Genomic DNA, 20,398 nt, shown 5'->3' with positions numbered 1-20,398 from the left:
TTAATATTAATGCTTATTAATTAGTATGAAAGGCAATTGCTACCAAAATATAATTAAAATGAGTAATATATTTTGGCCACTATTCAAACATTAGAAATCATGAGTTGAATAGTATTAGTATATAAATTATTGTCATTATTTTATTATTGTATGGCATGCACTAATTACCGCTGTGTAAACAAAAACGTTCATGCGAGTATTGTACAGAACGTTGTTTGTTTAATGTGTACGTTCGTCGTTTTTAAGTCATTTGCAACCAATTATATGTTAACATTATTTTTATCACATTTTCATCGTACGATTTCCTATATCACTGCATATAATTATTATTAAACATAGATAATTGAAAAAATAGTAATACACACACACACACTAGTTTACCTATACAGTAGAACCCCTCCTTTGAGACATCTCTATTCAGGGGAAACCTCTATTAAGGAGACACCTCTATTAACAAGACACCTCTATTAAGGGGACACCTCTATTCAGGAGACACCTCTATTAAGGGGACACCTCTATTCAGGGGACACCTCTATTCAGGGGACACTTCTATTAAGGGGACACTTTTGTGTGAAACTGACAATATACTATCAAACGCCATTCAGGAGACACCTTAATAAAGGGATACCTAAAATGGGTAAAAAAACTGTCCCCTTAATAGAGGTTCTACTGTATTTTCTATTCATCAGCAAACACCTTAAGTAACACATTCAGATTTTAAAGACTTTTTGGGAACGTTTCTATTATCATTTTAATAGAAAGCTTTTGATTTGCAACAACCGACAACCAAACTATGTCACGATAATACTGTACATTTATTCTGCGCATGCACGAATATTGGGATGTGTCCTTTCACGCCACCTTGACACTGTTTTGATGTTTTCTACGTCCAGGCAGTGACTGACAACATAATGATTGACCTGACCTAGGTTTTGGTTGTCTGCGCAAAGCGAAAGCACCTTAATGAGTGAGATGAGAGCCCCTCTTACCTTCGTATAGCTTCTCTGCCGTCTGGGAGATACAAAGTCAGTGTAGCTATTATACAGCCATGAGTAACTGTTGAAATAATCAAACATTTCAATGAAATAATGAACAATTAACCACACTAATGCACAGTTCACAACAAAATTGTGCCCAAAGTATATACATTTTTACATCTCCCTTATTCACTAGTTTTAATTGTCACAGACCTGTATGGTATTTTAACTTGCTTTCAAAAGCTCTGCCTACACTATCAAACTAGTTTGACAAAAACAGTTTGATGTGCCTAAATATGGCAGTAATATGACATCATCATGTCCATATATGGGCACATTTTTTTGTCCTATGAAGTATGATAGTGTAGACAGAGCTTAAAGTTCCTTTAATTCTTATAATGGTTAATTACATGTATGTACTGTGCCTGTGGACAATCATTGATTGGATATATGGCGCATTATATATGCTTTTATAATTAATATTACTATTATTATTTAAATTAAGTAAAAACTAAATAGAGCATCCTAAATAAAGACATCATTACAATACAATTACACTTTATGTTAATCAGAAATTTTATGCAACAATTAACGCAATTTTGGTTTAAATATCAAAAACAAAACTGAAAATAAATACCTTAATTAATTGGTTCTTAAAACTTAAAATAATAGCGTAATCTTATTATAATTGAAATGTTCTAATATTACATGCAGCCATGCACTATGACAGCATAGGGCACCTTACATGGTTAATCAATCATCCACAATAGGCTTATGGCCTTTGTTGTATGTGTCTTACAAATCTACTGTACTCGCTGTACAAAATATAAAATGTGAAAAAAGAAGTACACAGTATAAACTGCAATTTGCAATGAACAGATATTAATGCTATTTTACTGTACACGTGACCCAAGGATTTTTAAATTTAAAAAAAGGGGGGGGGGGAACATTCAACAATAATCTCAAGTTTACGTACTGACTCCTCTTGCGCCCTTATTTTCCATCACATCAACTCCGAACTGTATGATATCCCCTGAATTGATCTCTTTAGGCAAACTCTCCTCTGACCCCTTACTGAGGCGTTGGTTGTTGACAAATGTTCCATTACTACTCTTGGTGTCTTGCATATAAAACTGAAAAAAAGACAAAATAAATAAAATAAAAACAAAATTTAAATACGACGAAAAAATAGTGCCTTAAAATCATGTTGAGACCTTTCATTTTAATAAGTTTAATTGATTCTATTTATAAATAAATGTTTAATAAAATTCTGCTAATATACAATTATTTGTTTGATCATCATTAGTTATGTAAAGTAGCATTTTATTACAATGTGGATGATACCACTGTTTAAAGGGGTGTTTTTAGTTAAATGTTCTCCTCCTGGTGGAAAAAGGCCTATGTCGGTTTATCCAGGTAAGCTAGGCACAAAATAGACATTATACCTGATTATATTGAATTATGTTTGTAATTGATTTACAGTATAACTTTTGTTTATGTTTTACACCTCAATGTTTATTGTAACCAGTTTACTCCATGGTGTAAAACTATACATTATTTAACATCTTAAATCTACAAATATTGATAGTAAAAATGAATTTAATTCCAGTATTCACAGTTATTAGAAAAAATAATAAATTGAAATGTTATTTTTAAACTAATCTTTCTGCTAATTAATTTTTTAAATTGAAAGTTTTATAAATCATATTATGATTTTCATTTTATTGAGTTTTACCAAGAGTAGTGAAACAGATTTTGCTCCATGGTTTTACAGATAAAGGAGAGACATAGAGTGTGAGATTACGAGACAAGCACTGCTTGTTACATAACTATCAAATATGTGACCATTTTATTTTCTATTAGCAATCTATACTGTAAATTGCAATGACTAACATGCTTGTTTAATATTTTATGCACAGATGAATTTCTTCAACAAAACTTCGTTCATGCAGGACTTAAAAACACTCAAAGATCTCAATTATGTCAATTATGGCGATGGAAACACAGAAGTACTAGTGTAATATTTTGACAGAATATTTCATGGTTCAACGCACTTTGTATCAACATGATGATAATACAGTATTTCCTTGTTTACTGCAGTAATTAGATTAGAAAATATAATTTTCTTGACACATAAGTCTGTTTTGTAACGTAGTAATTATGGTCATCCAAACTTTAATTTATATTTACTGCAGTAAATGTCTGTTGTTTAATGCAGTAAATGTTTTTGTTTACTGCAGTAAATAAGATTGTAATTTTCTACAGACCATTTATTATAATAAAATAATACAACTAAAAACAATAAAATAAATAATAATAATAATAATTAATAAAAATCCAGACATTTATAGCTGAAGATAAGATAAGAATAAATGTTAAATATCTTTGAAAAAATTTTTTTTTTTTTAATTTGGGAGGTTGCACATGGAGGATACCATTGTCTTAGAGGGGTGATAAAACTTTTTTTTTGTCATTTTATCCAGGTAAGCTAGGCATGAAATATAAAACAAAATTTTAAAATTTCAGGCCATGAAAATAAATACTATACCATCATATTTTAATATCATTTAAGGAAATTGACAATTTTATTCTTCTCTTGTTTCAAGATCATTTACAAGACAAATATCCATTTTACAATCATAGCTTAGCTGGAAATACACCTTTGTTTACTATAAATTCAATGAAATAACTTAAGGGATCATTAAAATAGTAGCAGTTTATCGCAAATATTATGCAGGGATCATCTTTTACTTTGCGTTTCTGATATTTTAATTGGCCTTAAATGGCAAATAAAACAATTGAAACATAATTTAAATTTTGAAAATATAAAGTAAAATAGAACCTCTATCAAGGGGAACCTTAGGAACTCAACAAAGCATCTCCTTGAAAAAGGGTTGGTCTTTGTGTTAAAACATATTTTTTTCTCATTCGTTTCACAGGAAAATGTTCCCTGAATAGGTGTCCGTCCGCTGAAGATAGGTGTCCCCTAAATAGAGGTGTCCAAAATAAAAGGTGTACTACGCTGTACAGGTAATGTGTGCCTTTTTGGGTCGATGCTAACCCACATTTAGCCTTCATCTTTTTCGCACCTTTTATAATAAACGCCCATCCAAAAAAGCCTCTGCCCCACCAAACAAAAAAAATCCCCATTCCCAACCTAATACACCCTCGAAAGATTACTAAACAAGAACCAATGTACCACCACATCTACAAATATTATATTTTCAACTACAGTAATAAAATGTTTATGTTACAAAATATTATTATATAAGTGCAAAATATTGAATATGTAAATCAATGTATTGAGATGCCACTATTATGATGTTTTACAATATTGGATATTCGCATATAGAATGTTCTTAATACACTTAAACCATTTGAAATGCCTTTAATAGCAATGTGTTGCTATAGCAATTTGCATTGGTATATATGTCAGAGAGCAAGTAGGGAGTTGAAGTGTGCATTTTATAGATTAACACTAATAAGCCAACTCACTGCGTTTCCTTAATGTATTATTTACCTATTTAAAATGAAGCTCTTAACATTTTAAAAGGTATTTTTTTTATCTGTCTTAACACAGGGATAACTACACAAATCAAACATTGATAGGCCAAAGATACAGTAGGCCTACAGCAACTATGCCTAGCTGATTTGTTTAGCCTTTCATCTAGCCTAAAATGACTCCCATTTTAAACCTTCAATTTTTACCAATCATATGCCTTTACAACAAGCATAATGTACAGTATTATAGGCTAGTTGATAGGTGATAATAATACAGTAAACTTTAAGCAACAATAAGCGTAAGGTGCGTGCATGAACGCACCTAAGGTTACTCGCACGACGCAGGTAAACATGACGCATATATAAACATATACGCAGCAAGAATAAAGTTTGGAATACACGGAAACATTATAAATACAATTCATATTACAAGCAGGCCTGACATTAGAATATATGATAGTCAAATTGATATTGGGTATAATGCAAATATCATTAATTCAATACTAGCAATGGTATACCTACAATACACTAATAATAGCTGTATAGTATAAATAAATTACATAAATATTAACAGCGACACAGTTATTTGTAGAAACTAGGTCATTGAGGTATGTTGGAGAGTTTGGTTATTCAATAAGCTCTAGTTTACTTTGAAAAGTAAACGCAATATAGCCTATAGCTATTGTATTTTATAGTGCAAACCCATTATTTCGGACTGTATAGTTTTATAGCTTATATAGCTATTATCTACATTGTTACTTTTGTATGATAGTAAGGTGAGTGACTTACTATACAGGATGGTGGGGCACCTCTATTCAGGGACACCTTTCCAGTTTCACCACTACTACTGTAGCAACCCCTATATAGGGAACACCCATATTAAGGGGGCACTTTCTTAGTTTGCAAAGGTGTCTCCTTATTAGAGGTTCTACTGTATATGTAGTAGATTTATTATTTCTGTGTCCACACGCACTAGAGTTACAGTAAGCATGCATAGAACAGAGTTAAGCTGATCTGAAACATATCAGAGTTACAACAAACAATTCAAGTGCTCGTCTAAGAAAAAACATTGCAGCGCTCCCATCTCAGGGAATAATTGGCCAATGTCGGTTTATCTAGGTAAGCTAGGCACGAAATAGGAAAAAAAAAAAACGGCCAATGTCAGTTTATCCAGGTAAGCTAGGCGCAAAATAGACAAAAAATGTGGTAGTGCTCTTCTCAGAGGAAAAATGGCCAATATTGATTTATCCAGGTAAGCAAAGAATGAAATAGACAAAATAAACATTGTAGCGCTCTTCTCGGACAAACATTGGCCAATATCGGTTTATCCAGATAAGCTAGGCATGAAATAGACCAAGTTAATAAACTGAAAAATAGACTGATAGAGAAAAGAGCATAAAAAGAGCTTTTTATTTCAATTTGTGTTTCCTTAATACCTTGATGTGATTTAATCTGCTTTGTAGCAAAAGTATACAAATAATACAATCATTTGAGTATATTGAAATGTACTAGTCATTTCAGAATGTTTAATAGACCATGACAGTTAATAGCTGAGTGATTCTTGCCATCTCATGTGGCATACTCTTTATTTTTATATCACAAATGTCTTGCATTCACCTAAGCATAGGTAATTTTATCCGTACTAGTTTTAAAATTTTAATGAAACGGGGAGAAACTATTATAAATTAGAATGGGGGTTCATGGAATTTACCATTGTCTGATAGGGGTGTTCAAAAGGAATGTGTACTGTAGGTGGAAATAAATAGGTCTATGTTGGTTAATCAATGTTTTAAAATTATAATGAAACGAGAGGAACTCATTATACAATAGGATGGGGTTCACGGAATTTACCATTTTCTGATTAGGGATGTTCAAAAGGAATGTACATTTGAGTTGTACAGTAGGTGGAAAGAAATAGGTCTATGTTGGTTAGTCCATGTAAGCTAGGCATGAAATAGACTTCAAAATTAAGATGACCTACATTTAAAAGCCAGACAATAGGGGCCGTACTGTATTCAAGACCAAACATATTATATTGTTTCTGTACATATTTGATCCGATTACTTGAATAGAAGGGGGAGGGGGGAAACACCTTCCAAGTTCTCTGAGATGGGGTTTACATTGTTTCTTCCACTCCACTTAATCTTCCTGCTTCTATACACACCCCCACCCTCCCCTTCTTATTTGTTACTCAAACCTTCTCGTACTAGTAAAGTCGGTTGTGTACACCTCTGACACTTTAATATTACTGTATTATTCTAAAGCTCTGTTTATACTATCAAACTACTGTAGTTTGACAAAAAATTGTGATGTGCCCAAATATTGTAGTGATATGCCCAAATATAGTAGTCATCATCATGTCCATATATGGGCACATCACATTTTTTTGTTACATAAAGTTTGATATTGTAGACAGAGAATTTACTGATACTTCGAACTCACAAGTTACACATGTGTAAAACATATTACACACGGTATCTGACCATAAGAAATCATGGTAATTTATTCATCTAAGTGTATTAGAATAAATTTTTTCGGATTAATTTTCATAAGATAGCGCATCTTGGATTCAGAATCATGTTCTTAACGATAAAAGGCTTCGGTCGTTTCAAATGGAATATCTCGGACAAAGCTATAGATGAATGTGTAATGATATCAAAGATATTGTTATTTAATACGATGCACAGTGACATTATATCGGATGACTCACTGTTTAATTATGGAAAGGCGAAGCGTCTAAGCATCCAGGTACATAATGAACTTTCACCCTTAGCTACTGACCTATGACCTTAATATCACTGTGCACAATAAACTCGCTTTTTAACAAGACAATTATAATATATTATTAACATAAAATGCTACTTTATATTGAATTTATGTCGTTTATATGCTACAAAAATTACATATTTCTCTTTCTCTAACATTGTAACAATAATCTGATGCAAATATTAAATTATAATTAAATATAATTTGAACTACTTTTGGAAATCAATGCTTTATCACTGAAAGTGTCATTCAGTAAAAAAGACCAAGTATAGTTCCATGTTCAAGTATAATCACACCCCTTAGTTTAGGCCCACTAGGACTAACCTGTATATTCAAACATAAAACATGGTAGATTCTGTATCAATTTTAAATACTAATAGGTATTTTAATCTTTAACTTATTCACATTGAACTAACGCATGGTTATTCTACAGTATCTACCCACTTATTATCATTATTTTCAAACATCTGTGACTTACTAAAGGAAATATCAATTACAACTAGATTTGAACTCGTCACTTTGACGAGTTCGGGTTATCCGCACAAACGCAACATGCACCACATACATTATATGAACGCCGACAATTATTATGCCATCCTATGACATGAATTAAATATGTTTACAGTGTTGAATTGTACCTATTTTGTGTCATAAAGCATAATAGTATTTACAGAATACTCTGTATATGTTATATACAGTGTAGCAAAGATGAAATTACGAGACCTATTTTTTAATCAAAATGAATAAAATCTACTACAGGTGGTATGAAAAACAAAAATCAATTGCAAAAACCATTTTTCTATGCTTTGTACGAGCTGTGCGCACAAACGCGTGGGCAAAACGCAAAAAAAAGGATCAAATTTTGAAATGCTCAAAATGACCAGAAATGTACACAATTTTTTGCATAATTTTTTGCATAACACGCCATTTTTATCATGTCAAAAGTTGCTCCATATTATGAAATACAATTTCGAATAATTTTGTGCTCAGAATTTATGAGCAACCATAAAATGTCATAAAATCTGCGCGACTCTAACATCATATTACACAGTTTTCTGCACATCTACAGTTTAAGGTCAATCTTCTGACAAAGTTATACAATAATATAATAATAATAAAAATTAGAGATACATGTGCAATAAAATTCTGGAAAAGAAATAAGAACAAGATAGAAAAAAAAAAGAAGATCCTGACAATAACAAGGGGTTATCCGCCAAGTGCGGATAACCAATTACTACTACCTATGCTGGAGTGGAAGTCAATTATTAATGCCATCAATTAGGCTATGTTCTATGTGCCAAAATATGGTAGTGATATGCCCAAATATGGTAGTGATATGACATCATCATGTCCATATATAGGCATGACATCATATTTTTTGTCACATAAAGTTTGATAGTGTAGATAGAATTTAAGTTACAACACCCATTTAATTTTCAATATCTACTCTTTGATTGCGTACTGTTTTTCGATTTTAAGTATAAAATACATTTGAGTACTATTTTTAAAAGAAATGCATTTTTCTACTGAATTTTTACTTGAAACAAAAACAATATCAGTCTGTCATTCTTTATTATAAACAAATCAAAATCGCAGTCAATAGAGACTGAATTGGAGTGATCATTATACTACGATATTAAAAGGGTAAAAACTACAACAAATAATAGACATTTAATAAATGGTACTAAAATATTTTTTTTAAGTGCAAAACTCTATACAAATACAGTAGAGAATTCTATCGGATGGTAACAACACATTTTTTAATTTCTGTAGTGAAACATAAATTGTTTTTATCAATTTTTATGTTACATTCATTTCGTTTCAGAACATTTATTTCTCTTTTCTTTTCTTTTCTATGTACAGAGTTTGTGATAACAAAATTATAAATAAGAGCAGCAAAACCCAAAAAGCGAATGAATAATGCTAACTCACACATTTACATTTCAGTTTCCTTAAATAAGAATTTCCTTGTGAATTAAGTTATTCAAGCAGAACCTATTACCTACTGTAATAATCATAATAAAATATGTAATGGATTCCTTACCAAATAGAATTAATATGTCGAAATATTGTTAAAATTATTGTCAGAATTTTTAAAACAGAAAAATCCCTCCTTTGGAAAGCCTCTTTCCCATAAAATAAATGAGGGGACACCCTTTATTAAGGGGACAATTTCCTGCAAAACAAACAAGGGAGATATGTTATTTCTTAACACTATTCAGTGGACACACTATTAGGGGACTCTCTGTTGGGTCAAAAGGTGTCCCCTTAATAGAAGTAACTTAAAACTTTCTACCGTATTACAAGTTAAGGCTACAAATACAACATTCTGTATGTTAATATGATATTTAATTCCTGGATTACAAGACATTGCCTTTATGCACTTGGCATTATAAATTAGCCTTGTGTTCAGTGAACCGTGAATGCAAAAGTGCAAGTGTTAAGAATGTAAATAGTCACAGAGAAGGCCATTCACACTACAACTACCAGTGTTCAGAATAGTCACAGAGAAGGCCATTCACACTACAACTACCAGTGTTCAGAATAGTCACAGAGAAGGCCATTCACACTGCAACTACTGCAGTGTTCAGAATAGTCACAGAGAAGGCCATTCACACTTCAACTGTCGCAGTGTTCAGAATAGTCACAGAGAAGGCCATTCACACTGCAACTGCCGCAGTGTTCAGAATAGTCAAAGAAAAGGTCATTCACACTGCAACTGCCGCAGTGTTCAGAATAGTCAAAGAGAAGGCCATTCACACTACAACTGGCGCAGTGTTCAGAATAGTCACAGAGAAGGCCATTCACACTGCAACTGCCGCAGTGTTCAGAATAGTTACAGAGAAGGCCATTCACACTACAACTGTCGCAGTGTTCAGAATAGTCAGAGAGAAGGCCATTCACACTGCAACTGTCGCAGTGTTCAGAATAGTCAGAGAGACAGCGATTCACAGTGTTCAAGATATTCATTTCAATTTTAGTACCTGGCTGTCCTAGTGCTAATTTTCATGGATATTTATCGGACAAAAAATTGTTGATAACAGTTAACACTGTAAACAGAAAGTGAAATAAGATGATTTTATCAGCATTAGTTAAAGAGCATATGGTATTTGAAATAAGTTTGATAATTAATTTTCAATATTGTAACATAAATAGGTCAAGTATAATAGGCAAAATCACACTACACTATAGAAAATTGTAAATATTAACTTTAGCTTATAGAGAGCCAGTAAGAAATTTGCAGCCTGCATGTGACATAAACAAAGTGACTGTCCATAAAATGAATAGCATGTGTGATAAAATCACTGAGACAATGATCCTGTATGGGAATGTTAAGAGGATATTAGTGTATTTGGGTCACAAAGTTGTCCCCTATATAGATGTTCTACAGTAGTTGACTGAGAAGTTTAGTTTACTAAGAGTTTAAACTAATACAGCAACTTAGATAATTGACTGCAGAGGTATGTTTCTCTGGCTGCTGCAACATGTACAGTATCTTATAAATAACTATAGTGAATTGTTTATTTGCAATTAGTGGAGCTGTAGCTTGGTGGTTAACGTGCTTGCCTTCCAATCCCAGGGTCCGTGGTTCAATCCCGACCTAATGCCAAGGTTGTAACTCACAACTCTTTCAACTCTACTCCTTAAGCCTCAAATAAGACTTTAGTTTTATATAACCATGATAAATTATTAAATAGTTTATCCATCCTGTAATTAGCGAGTTAATCGCTGTTGGATGCGTATTTAAAAAAAAATAGTCGGTCTGTTGTTTACTTGACCAAAAAAATCTCTGCAATTACTGTACAGATTAAGAATTAATTAGACAATAAAAAGACTGATTGTCAAATTTCCTATGAGTAGATTTTGAGAAGGTCCCCTCAGATGCTATAAAGAGCCGATAGTGTTGTGATTCATCACTCCACGGTAGCTAATTAGCATGAGTGGACTTGGCTTAAAGAGATAAGATTACTCTGGGCCTAGCAATAATACACGCAGAAAAAAGCATTTAATTAGCCAATACTGACAGTTTGGTGAGCTATGAGTTTAGTAAAATGCAAACATTATTTAATACTGGATGATTTGATAATCAATGATGCAAATACAGTGGAACCCCTATCAGGGGGGTGCATTTGGGACCCAAAAAGTGTCTTGTTAATAGGAGTGTCTCCAGCAAAGGAGTTTTTGGTAGTGTTGAAAAAAAAACATAATTTCTACTTGTTTGTTTCACAGGAAAGTGTCCCCTTAATAAGAGTGTGCTCTTCAAATGAGGGATCCTACTGTAGTTGAATTTAATAAAATAATAAATAAATTTTCAATAAGTTGGCTTCATGTTTGATAATACTATAAGTTATACAAATTTGCCTACAATGTTGAAGTCTTCATGAATCAGTAACAAGATAAGTTTGAATTAAAGAGAAAGTATTAATTATATTAATAATAAGTTAATTTGCATGATTTGTATTTGTCGATTAAATCTACTGATTGGATGTATAATAAAAAATAATTCATGTAATTATCACGCAAACTTATATATCAATATCTAATAAACACTATTGATGAATTCAGAATAAGTAACTGTACGAGTAAGTACAAGTAAGATTAAAGCTCAAAGTTAGTAGTGCCAACCAAACTATATGTTAAGCTCATGTCTACACTATCAAATTAGTTTGACAGAAAAAGTGTGATGTGCCCAAATATGGTAGTGATATGCCCAAATAAGGTAGTGGTATGACATCATCATGTCCATATATAGGCACATCACATTTTTTTTGCCACATAATGTTTGATAGTGTAGACACAGCTTAAGAGTTTGCATTATCAACATCATAGAGAAGGACATTTTAAAAAACGCTTTGATTATGCTTAAAATGTGAGGAAAACATTTTGACACAACATAAGTTTTTAAAGTGTATGTAACACTAACATATAGTTTGGTTGCCACTAGGACATGATGCAAGGACATAACGTAACGTATACAATGAACCCTCTGAATTTCTGCTTGTGATTCATTGAAATTACTATGGGAATCGAGCATTACTGTATGGGACTGGCCATTAAAACTCTTTAATGTACATCGCTGTAAGTAAAGGGTCATTGTAATTAAAGCCTTGATATTAAAATAAAGTGATACTTACAATACCACCTTCATAGTAAATCAATGCATGGTTCCTGGATAGCACCTTGCAGTCGAAGATTCCATTCTCCTGTGTGGGACGTACTTTAGCAACCGAACGTCCTATTTTCATTGGTTCATTAAGTGGCATGCGACGTTCTTCAAACGGATGTGAGTTTTGCCGACACGTAAGGACGGCAATAGCGCTCATTTTGAAGATTTTAATTCTGTTTGTGTCTAGGACAAATACTGTTAAGGAAAAAAATAGATTATGAACAAAAAACACTTTTAAAACTAGGCCCTAGTAAATCAACAAATTCTAGAATAGAAACAGTGCTGGCGGACATGATTAAAACCTTGTATGTATCATAGAACTTTACTTCGTCCGAATAGGCTAATATGTGGCTATGTGTAAGAGTACTGAATAATCATTAATCAAAAAGAGAACACATCAAATCTACTTGTCACTTGTGCATAATAAAATAGGTTTACATTTTGAATCCTAGTATGATTGATACGTTCAGAAGGAGGCATAGGCCTACGCATAGGCTACTGTAATATTCTACGCCTACTACATTCTTTATTTATATAGATCTAGGCTAGGCCCCTATTACTGAAATAGGCCTAGGCTAGAGGTAGGTCAACTTAAAGTTGACACCTCACTCGGCTCGCGGTAGGTGGTGGAGGGGAAAATCAAGTTCAGTCAGTAGAGAAAACCGGAAATACCTTATTCATACATCTTTTGACGAAAAGTTCAGTCTTCTTGCAATCAATTAATGACCTCTCGAATTAAATCTTAACATGACACTTTATTCAAAATGACATTTCAAACCAAAATTATACTTCCTGACAAGTTAGTGCAACTCCCTTTCTACGAATTTTTCTTATGTTGTGGTCGCCATTTTGAAGACTAAAGAAAAAAATAGTTCGCTAAACTTGTAATCACATCAATAGAGGGCGATGTTACATTTTTCCTTATCATCACATATTCTTACAGACTGGTAATTGTTGAATGAAATAATGATATTGCTATCTTTACAAAAAAAGTCTTAATGGATCATATAATATGATTATATTTCTGCATTGTTTTGTTTTCTATGGAAAAAAATAAAAGTTCACCAAAAATTTAAATTGAAGGCTGCTCTAACAAAACACTTCATTTCATATTAGTTTTTATTTGTATTGGTAATCAAATAAATATTATTATTATTATAACCATGGATTAAAGAATCTTTAATCCATGTTATAACTTAACAACAATTATATAATAACAATTATGCTGATTTTATATAATAAAGGAATTTACTATCTGAGATAAGTTCTTCTGGTCTAAATACGTCATCAAACAGATGACATCGTCCACGAGTGGTTACGTCACTGCCAAAATTGAAGGACTGACATTCAGATGTTTGTTGACAAACAAACGCACACTGCATTTTACTTTTTAGCCAATGCCTCTGTAAAATTGCGTCTTCTTTTGCTCTACCGGCTAATGCAGCAAGCGCAAATGTTGATGCTTGTTGATTGGTTAATCCGATGTCGGTAACTGTTGTAGGAGAAACTGTTGTTTCCAACTCTAATAATAAAGAAACAAGTGGAATGATGAATCAATTGAATTATAGCTATGTTACCTCTTGTGCACAACAACGCAAGGACGTAAGCGCAACGCACTTTATTCTTGGACGCAACGCAAGGACGTAACGCAACGCAAATTGATTTGACCAATCACACGCGATGGATTATTCGAACAGTCGCGTGTGATTGGTCAACTCTCTTGCGTTGCGTCTACGTCCTTGTGTTGCGTCCAATTGGGAACCAAGCTCAAATCACGACGTACAGCAGAGTATCAATATTTTATAGCGTCGTGATTGGTCAAATTATTTTCGTTACGTCCCTGAGTTGCGGCCTATATATAGGCACATAAAATTGTTTTGTCACATATAGTTTTATAGTGTAGACAGAGCTTTAAACACGATGTATGCAAAGAGACGTAATTGCGCTCGAAATAAATACTTATAGACTTCTAATTCGTTGTTCTTAATCCTGAAAAAAAAAGAATTGAAATTAAATAATACATAATCTATAATGTGGAAAAATTTAATCTGATTTCAGTGTAATGTTACGGTGTCTGCATATCAAGTAGAAGACCGGGTTCAAATCTCGATTGGGTCCTTTCTCAAATCGGGGCTAGTATTTCGATTAAAATATTGTGACATCAGAACATCAGAATGGCGCTTATTTGAAGGTTAATTCATGTTACTGTAAAGCTCTGTCAAACAGGCATTAAATATGTCGAAAATGCTAAAAACGTCCGAGGCATCGAGGGTTGGAGGGTCCCTAAACCAGGGCCTTAAGCCTCCGCGTTACGCCACTACCTGACACCTATCTGTTAGGGTTATAACTCAACGACTCCTTAGAAAGCAGCATAAATTCTATTTTATCGTCCTGTATTGTTGCTTGGATGCGTACTAAAACCAAAACAAAATCACAATTAGCAAATGCTATTCCTCTAAACAGATAAATTCCATAGGCCTACACACAAACCGGTTCTGTCTTAAAATTTCAGTTAAAACACAAAACGCGATCCTGAAAGATTAAAAAAAAATACTCTGTGCATGCACGAACTTTTGAAATTTTCATTTTAGGCCTACGGGAATTACGTATATCTGGCGTCATTGTAGCGTACAGTGCTAAACTTCTTGCTGATTGTATTCGTATCCTATTCATTATCCCATGCGCAACCAAAATGTTAATTGTAGGCCTACAGATATGACGTCATCACTCTGTTGGGTCCAAGATTTGCTTCGTTATGTCCAGGAATCAAAACAAAAATATTATTTTATTCTTCTGAGTGACCGACGGCTTAACGTCCACTTGGTTTGAACGTAATCGGATTTCTAACAATATTATTGTATTGAGCTTGGGTATCCATGATACAAAATATTAAGTCAGGCGATGACAATCTGTATTTAACCTAATAACGTGATGTCAATTGTGAAGACGTAATCACAATTTCTTGGTTAATTGTTGTCATAGGGGATAGAGATAGAGAGACTCGTGTATCTCATGTAGGCATGCGATGAATACTGACATTTTCATTTTTATTATAATAGTATTATCGCTATGCGCAAAAGTATAACCAAAATGGGTATAGTAGCACACAGTGCTAAACTTATCGCTGATTTTAATCGTATCCTATTTATTATCACTGTGCGCTAGTACAACCAAAATGGGCATAGTAGCGCACAGTGCTAAACTTAATCCTATTTATTATCACTGTGCGCAAGTACTACCAAAATGGGCATAGTAGCTCAAAGTGCTAAACTTAATCCTATTTATTATCACTGTGCGCAAGTACTACCAAAATGGGCATAGTAGCGCACAGTACTAAACTTAATCCTATTTATTATCACATTGCTAAACTTCGGTGATTTTAACCGTATCCTATTCATTATCATTGTGCGCGAGTACAACCAAAATGGATATAGTAGCGTACATTGCTAAACTTCGGTGATTTTAACCGTATCCTATTCATTATCATTGTGCGCGAGTACAACCAAAATGGGTATAGTAGCGCACATTGCTAAACTTCGGTGATTTTTATCCTATCCTATTCATTATCACTGTGCCCTAGTACAACAGAAATGGGTATTTATTTATTCAATTTCTTCCATATACAATACAAAGAAAAGGACAAAACGAAATATAAAAGGTAATAAAAGACCTAACAGATGCTAAACACCTATGAGCACAGAAATAAAAAAACAAAATAATTACAGTAATAAGTACGCACAGCACAGTGATAATAAATAGGATTTAGTTTACAACAGTGCGTTACTATAGCAATATTAGTTGTACAAGCGCACAGTGAAAGTAAATAGGATTTCGTTTAGCACTGTGCGCTACTATACCCATTTGGCAGCACTTGCGCACAGTGTTAATAAATAGGATTTAGCTTAGCACTGTGCGCTACTATACCCATTTGGCAGCACTAGCGCACAGTGAAAACAAATAATATGATTAGTTTACCACTGTGCGCTACTATACCCATTTTGGTAGCACTGGCGCACAATGATAATAAATAGGATTTAGTTTAGCACTGTGCGCTACTATACCCATTTGGTAGCACTAGCGCACAGTGCTAATGAATAGGATTTAGTTTAGCACTGTGCGCTACTATACCGATTTGGTAGCACTAGCGCACATTGTTAATAAATAGGATTTAGCTTACCACTGTGCGCTACTATACCGATTTGGTAGCACTAGCGCACAGTGATAATAAATATGATTAGTTTACCACTGTGCGCTACTATACCCATTTGGTAGCACTAGCGCATACTGATAATTAATAGGATTTAGTTTCGAACTGTGCGCTACTATACCCATTTTGGTAGCAGTAGCTCACAGTCATAATATATAGCACTGGCGCACAATGATAATAAATAGGATTTAGTTTAGCACTGTGCGCTACTATACCCATTTTGGTAGCACTAGCGCACAGTGATAATAAATATGATTAGTTTACCACTGTGCGCTACTATACCCATTTTGGTAGTACTTGCGCACAGTGATAATACATAGGATTTAGTTTAACACTCCGTGCGTTACTATACCCATTTTTGTAGCAGTAGCGCACAGTGATAATTATTATATAGAATTTAGTTTACCACTGTGCGCTACTATACCCATTTTGGTAGCACTGCCGCACAATGATAATAAATAGGATTTAGTTTAGCACTGTGCGCTACTATACCCATTTGGTAGCACTAGCGCACAGTGCTAATGAATAGGATTTAGTTTAGCACTGTGCGCTACTATACCGATTTGGTAGCACTAGCGCACATTGTTAATAAAGAGGATTTAGTTTACCACTGTGCGCTACTATACCGATTTGGTAGCACTAGCGCACAGTGATAATAAATATGATTAGTTTACCACTGTGCGCTACTATACCCATTTGGTAGCACTAGCGCATACTGATAATTAATAGGATTTAGTTTCGAACTGTGCGCTATTATACCCATTTTGGTAGCAGTAGCTCACAGTCATAATATATGGAGTTAGTTTACCACTGTGCGCTACTATACCCTTTTTGGTAGCACTAGCGCACAGTGATAATACATAGGATTAGTTTACCACTGTGCGCTACTATACCCATTTGGTAGCACTAGCGCACAGTGTTATTAAATAGGATTCGTTTACCACTGTGCGCTACTGTACCCATTTTGGTAGCACTAGCGCACAGTGATAATAAATACGATTAGTTTACCACTGTGCGCTACTATACGCGTTTGGTAGCACTAGCGCATAGTGATAATTAATAGGGTTTAGTTTAGAACTGTGCGCTACTATACCCATTTGGTAGCACTAGCGCATACTGATAATTAATAGGGTTTAGTTTAGAACTGTGCGCTACTATACCCATTTTGGTAGCACTAGCGCACAGTGATAATAAATATGATTAGTTTACCACTGTGCGCTACTATACCCATTTTGGTAGCAGTAGCGCACAGTAATAATATATGGAGTTAGTTTAACACTGAGCGCTACTATACCCATTTTGGTAGCACTGGCGCACAATGATAATAAATAGGATTTAGTTTAGCACTGTGCGCTACTATACCCATTTTGGTAGCACTAGCGCACAGTGATAATAAATATGATTAGTTTACCACTGTGCGCTACTATACCCATTTTGGTAGTACTTGCGCACAGTGATAATACATAGGATTTAGTTTAACACTCCGTGCGTTACTATACCCATTTTGGTAGCACTAACGCATACTGATAATTAATAGAGTTTAGTTAAGAACTGTGCGCTACTATACCCATTTTGGTAGCAGTAGCACACAGTAACAATATATGGAGTTAGTTTACCACTGTGCGCTACTATACGAGTTTGGTAGCACTAGCACACAGTGATAATAAATAGGATTTAGTTTACCACTGTGCGCTACTATACCCATTTTGGTAGCACTAGCGCACAGTGATAATACATATGATTAGTTTACCACTGTGCGCTACTATACCCATTTGGTAGCACTAGCGCACAGTGTTATTAAATAGGATTTTTCATTTCATTTCAGAACATTTATTTCTCTTCTCTTTTCTATAAACAGTGTTTGTAAAAAAAACAATTTTAAATAAGAGAGGCGAACCCCAGAAAGTGTAAACTTGTGGTGGGCTGCCAAAAAATAAAAAATATCAAAAAATCATAAAAAAAACCAAAGTAAACAAAAAAAACCGATTGAAAATATCAATGAAATTTGAATTAATATTATTTAGGATTCAGTGATTATATGTGGATAATAGATGCCTTTTTAGCTTAAAAGTGAAATGTTTTTTTGTTGGCGATTCAGTTATGTGTTTGGGTAAGTTGTTCCAATATTTTGGCCCTGAAAACTGAATGTTATGTTGGAAAGATAGTGTTTTGTGTAATGGAATATGTATTTTATTTGAGGTTCTTGTGTTATGACTATGATAGTTGAAATTGAATTTGAACAGGGGTTGAAATTGAGCGGGGATTAGGGAATTTAACCAAGAGTATACAAAAATACATTGTTGAAGGCAATTTATATCGTAAATTTTTAAAAGGGAAAGGGATGCAAACAACGGATCTGAGTGGGCTCTTGGAGGCGAGTTTGAAATGTTTCTAATACATTTTTTTTGTAGTAAAAGAAGTTTGTTTAGGTACGACGGATAAGTGTTCCCCCAGACAATATTGCAATAGTGGAGATAAGGAAGAATAAGGGAGCAATATATAGTACGAAGGATGTTTTGAGGAATAAATGCTGAAAGTCTAAAAATAATACCAGAACTTTTAGATATTTTGTTTTCGATTTCGTTAATATGGGCTTTCCAGGTCAATCTACTATCTAAATAGACCCCAAGAAATTTTGTTTTATTCACTAATGGTATTTGGTAAGTGCCAAACTGGAGTTGGTTTGGGCATCCTACTAGTGGTTTGGGCGAATTCCGAAAAATCATAAAATTGCACTTCTTAAAATTTACGGAGAGCTTGTTTGCAGAAAAGTAATCAAGGATGCTGGGTATGCTATCAATGGTAACTTTAAGAAGCGAGTCTAAATTTGTGTCAGTATATAGGAGGGTGGTATCGTCTGCATATAAAAGGAATGAAAGTAAATTTGAGGATCGGTAAATATCATTTATATATAGCAAGAACAGTAGAGGGCCTAACAGGGATCCTTGAGGGACTCCACATGTAATGGGTTGGAGATCGGATATGGATTGTTTAAATTTAGTGCATTGGTAACGGTTGGTCAGATAACTTTTATAAAGATTATACGCAGGGCCACGGATTCCATAATTAAATAATTTTGTCATTAGGATATCATGGTCTATTGTGTCAAATGCTTTGGAAAGATCGATAAAAAGGCCAATTGCTAATTTGTTTTTTTCAAATGCTTGTACAATCTCGTTTGTTAATTTAAGAAGTGCAATAGATGTGTTATGATCCTTACGGAAGCCAAATTGATTTTTGTATAATATGTTATTCTGCTGAAGAAACGTATATGTTCTGTCATAAATAAGACGTTCAAGAATTTTGGAGAAGATTGGCAGTACTGAAATGGGGCGGTAATTTCCAGGGTCGTGTTTATCACCGGATTTGAAGATCGGGGTAACTTTTGCTAACTTGAGACTATCGGGAAAGAAACCGTTTGATAAACATAAGTTAAAAATATAGCATAGGGGATCTGATATTTGATGAATAACTTGTTTGATAATAGATGGACTTATATCATCAATGCCAGGGGATTTGTCATTTTTGAAATTTTTAACTAAGTCGATTATCTCATCGCTGATAACAGGACTGAGAAATATAGAATTAAGGATAGGAGGGGGAAGATAAGTTTTATAGTTTACATTAGAAGTATTAATGTTTGATGCGAGATTAGGCCCAATATTTACGAAATAATTATTAAAGTGGTTGGAAATGGTAGTAGGGTCATCTGTAAGATTACCCCCGCAGTCAATTACAGATTCACCGTGATCACTCACTACACGTTTTTTAATTAAGGTG

The 20,398-nt window shown here is 33.7% G+C and overlaps 1 protein-coding gene across 2 annotated transcripts in view; it reads right to left on the bottom strand.

Moving 5' to 3' along the window:
* Positions 1-13,254, bottom strand: part of LOC144855404 (uncharacterized) — a 39,885-nt gene extending 26,631 nt beyond the window's left edge. For both annotated transcript variants that reach the window (XM_078713252.1, XM_078713253.1), the window contains exons 1-4: positions 13,084-13,254; positions 12,380-12,606; positions 1,954-2,110; positions 990-1,056 (exon numbers count right to left, since the gene is read on the bottom strand). In XM_078713252.1, the coding sequence (XP_078569378.1) occupies positions 990-1,056; positions 1,954-2,110; positions 12,380-12,568 (413 nt within the window). In that variant the 5' untranslated portion in view covers positions 12,569-12,606; positions 13,084-13,254. The remainder of the gene's footprint in view (positions 1-989; positions 1,057-1,953; positions 2,111-12,379; positions 12,607-13,083) is intronic.
* Between the last annotated feature and the right edge of the window lie 7,144 nt (positions 13,255-20,398).

The sequence above is a fragment of the Antedon bifida genome, chromosome 11 (assembly GCF_963402885.1).
Source record: "Antedon bifida chromosome 11, ecAntBifi1.1, whole genome shotgun sequence".
NCBI classification, from domain to species: domain Eukaryota; kingdom Metazoa; phylum Echinodermata; class Crinoidea; order Comatulida; family Antedonidae; genus Antedon; species Antedon bifida.
The sequence above is the reverse complement of the archived record's forward strand: the minus strand, read 5'-3'. Positions and strand labels throughout refer to the sequence as shown.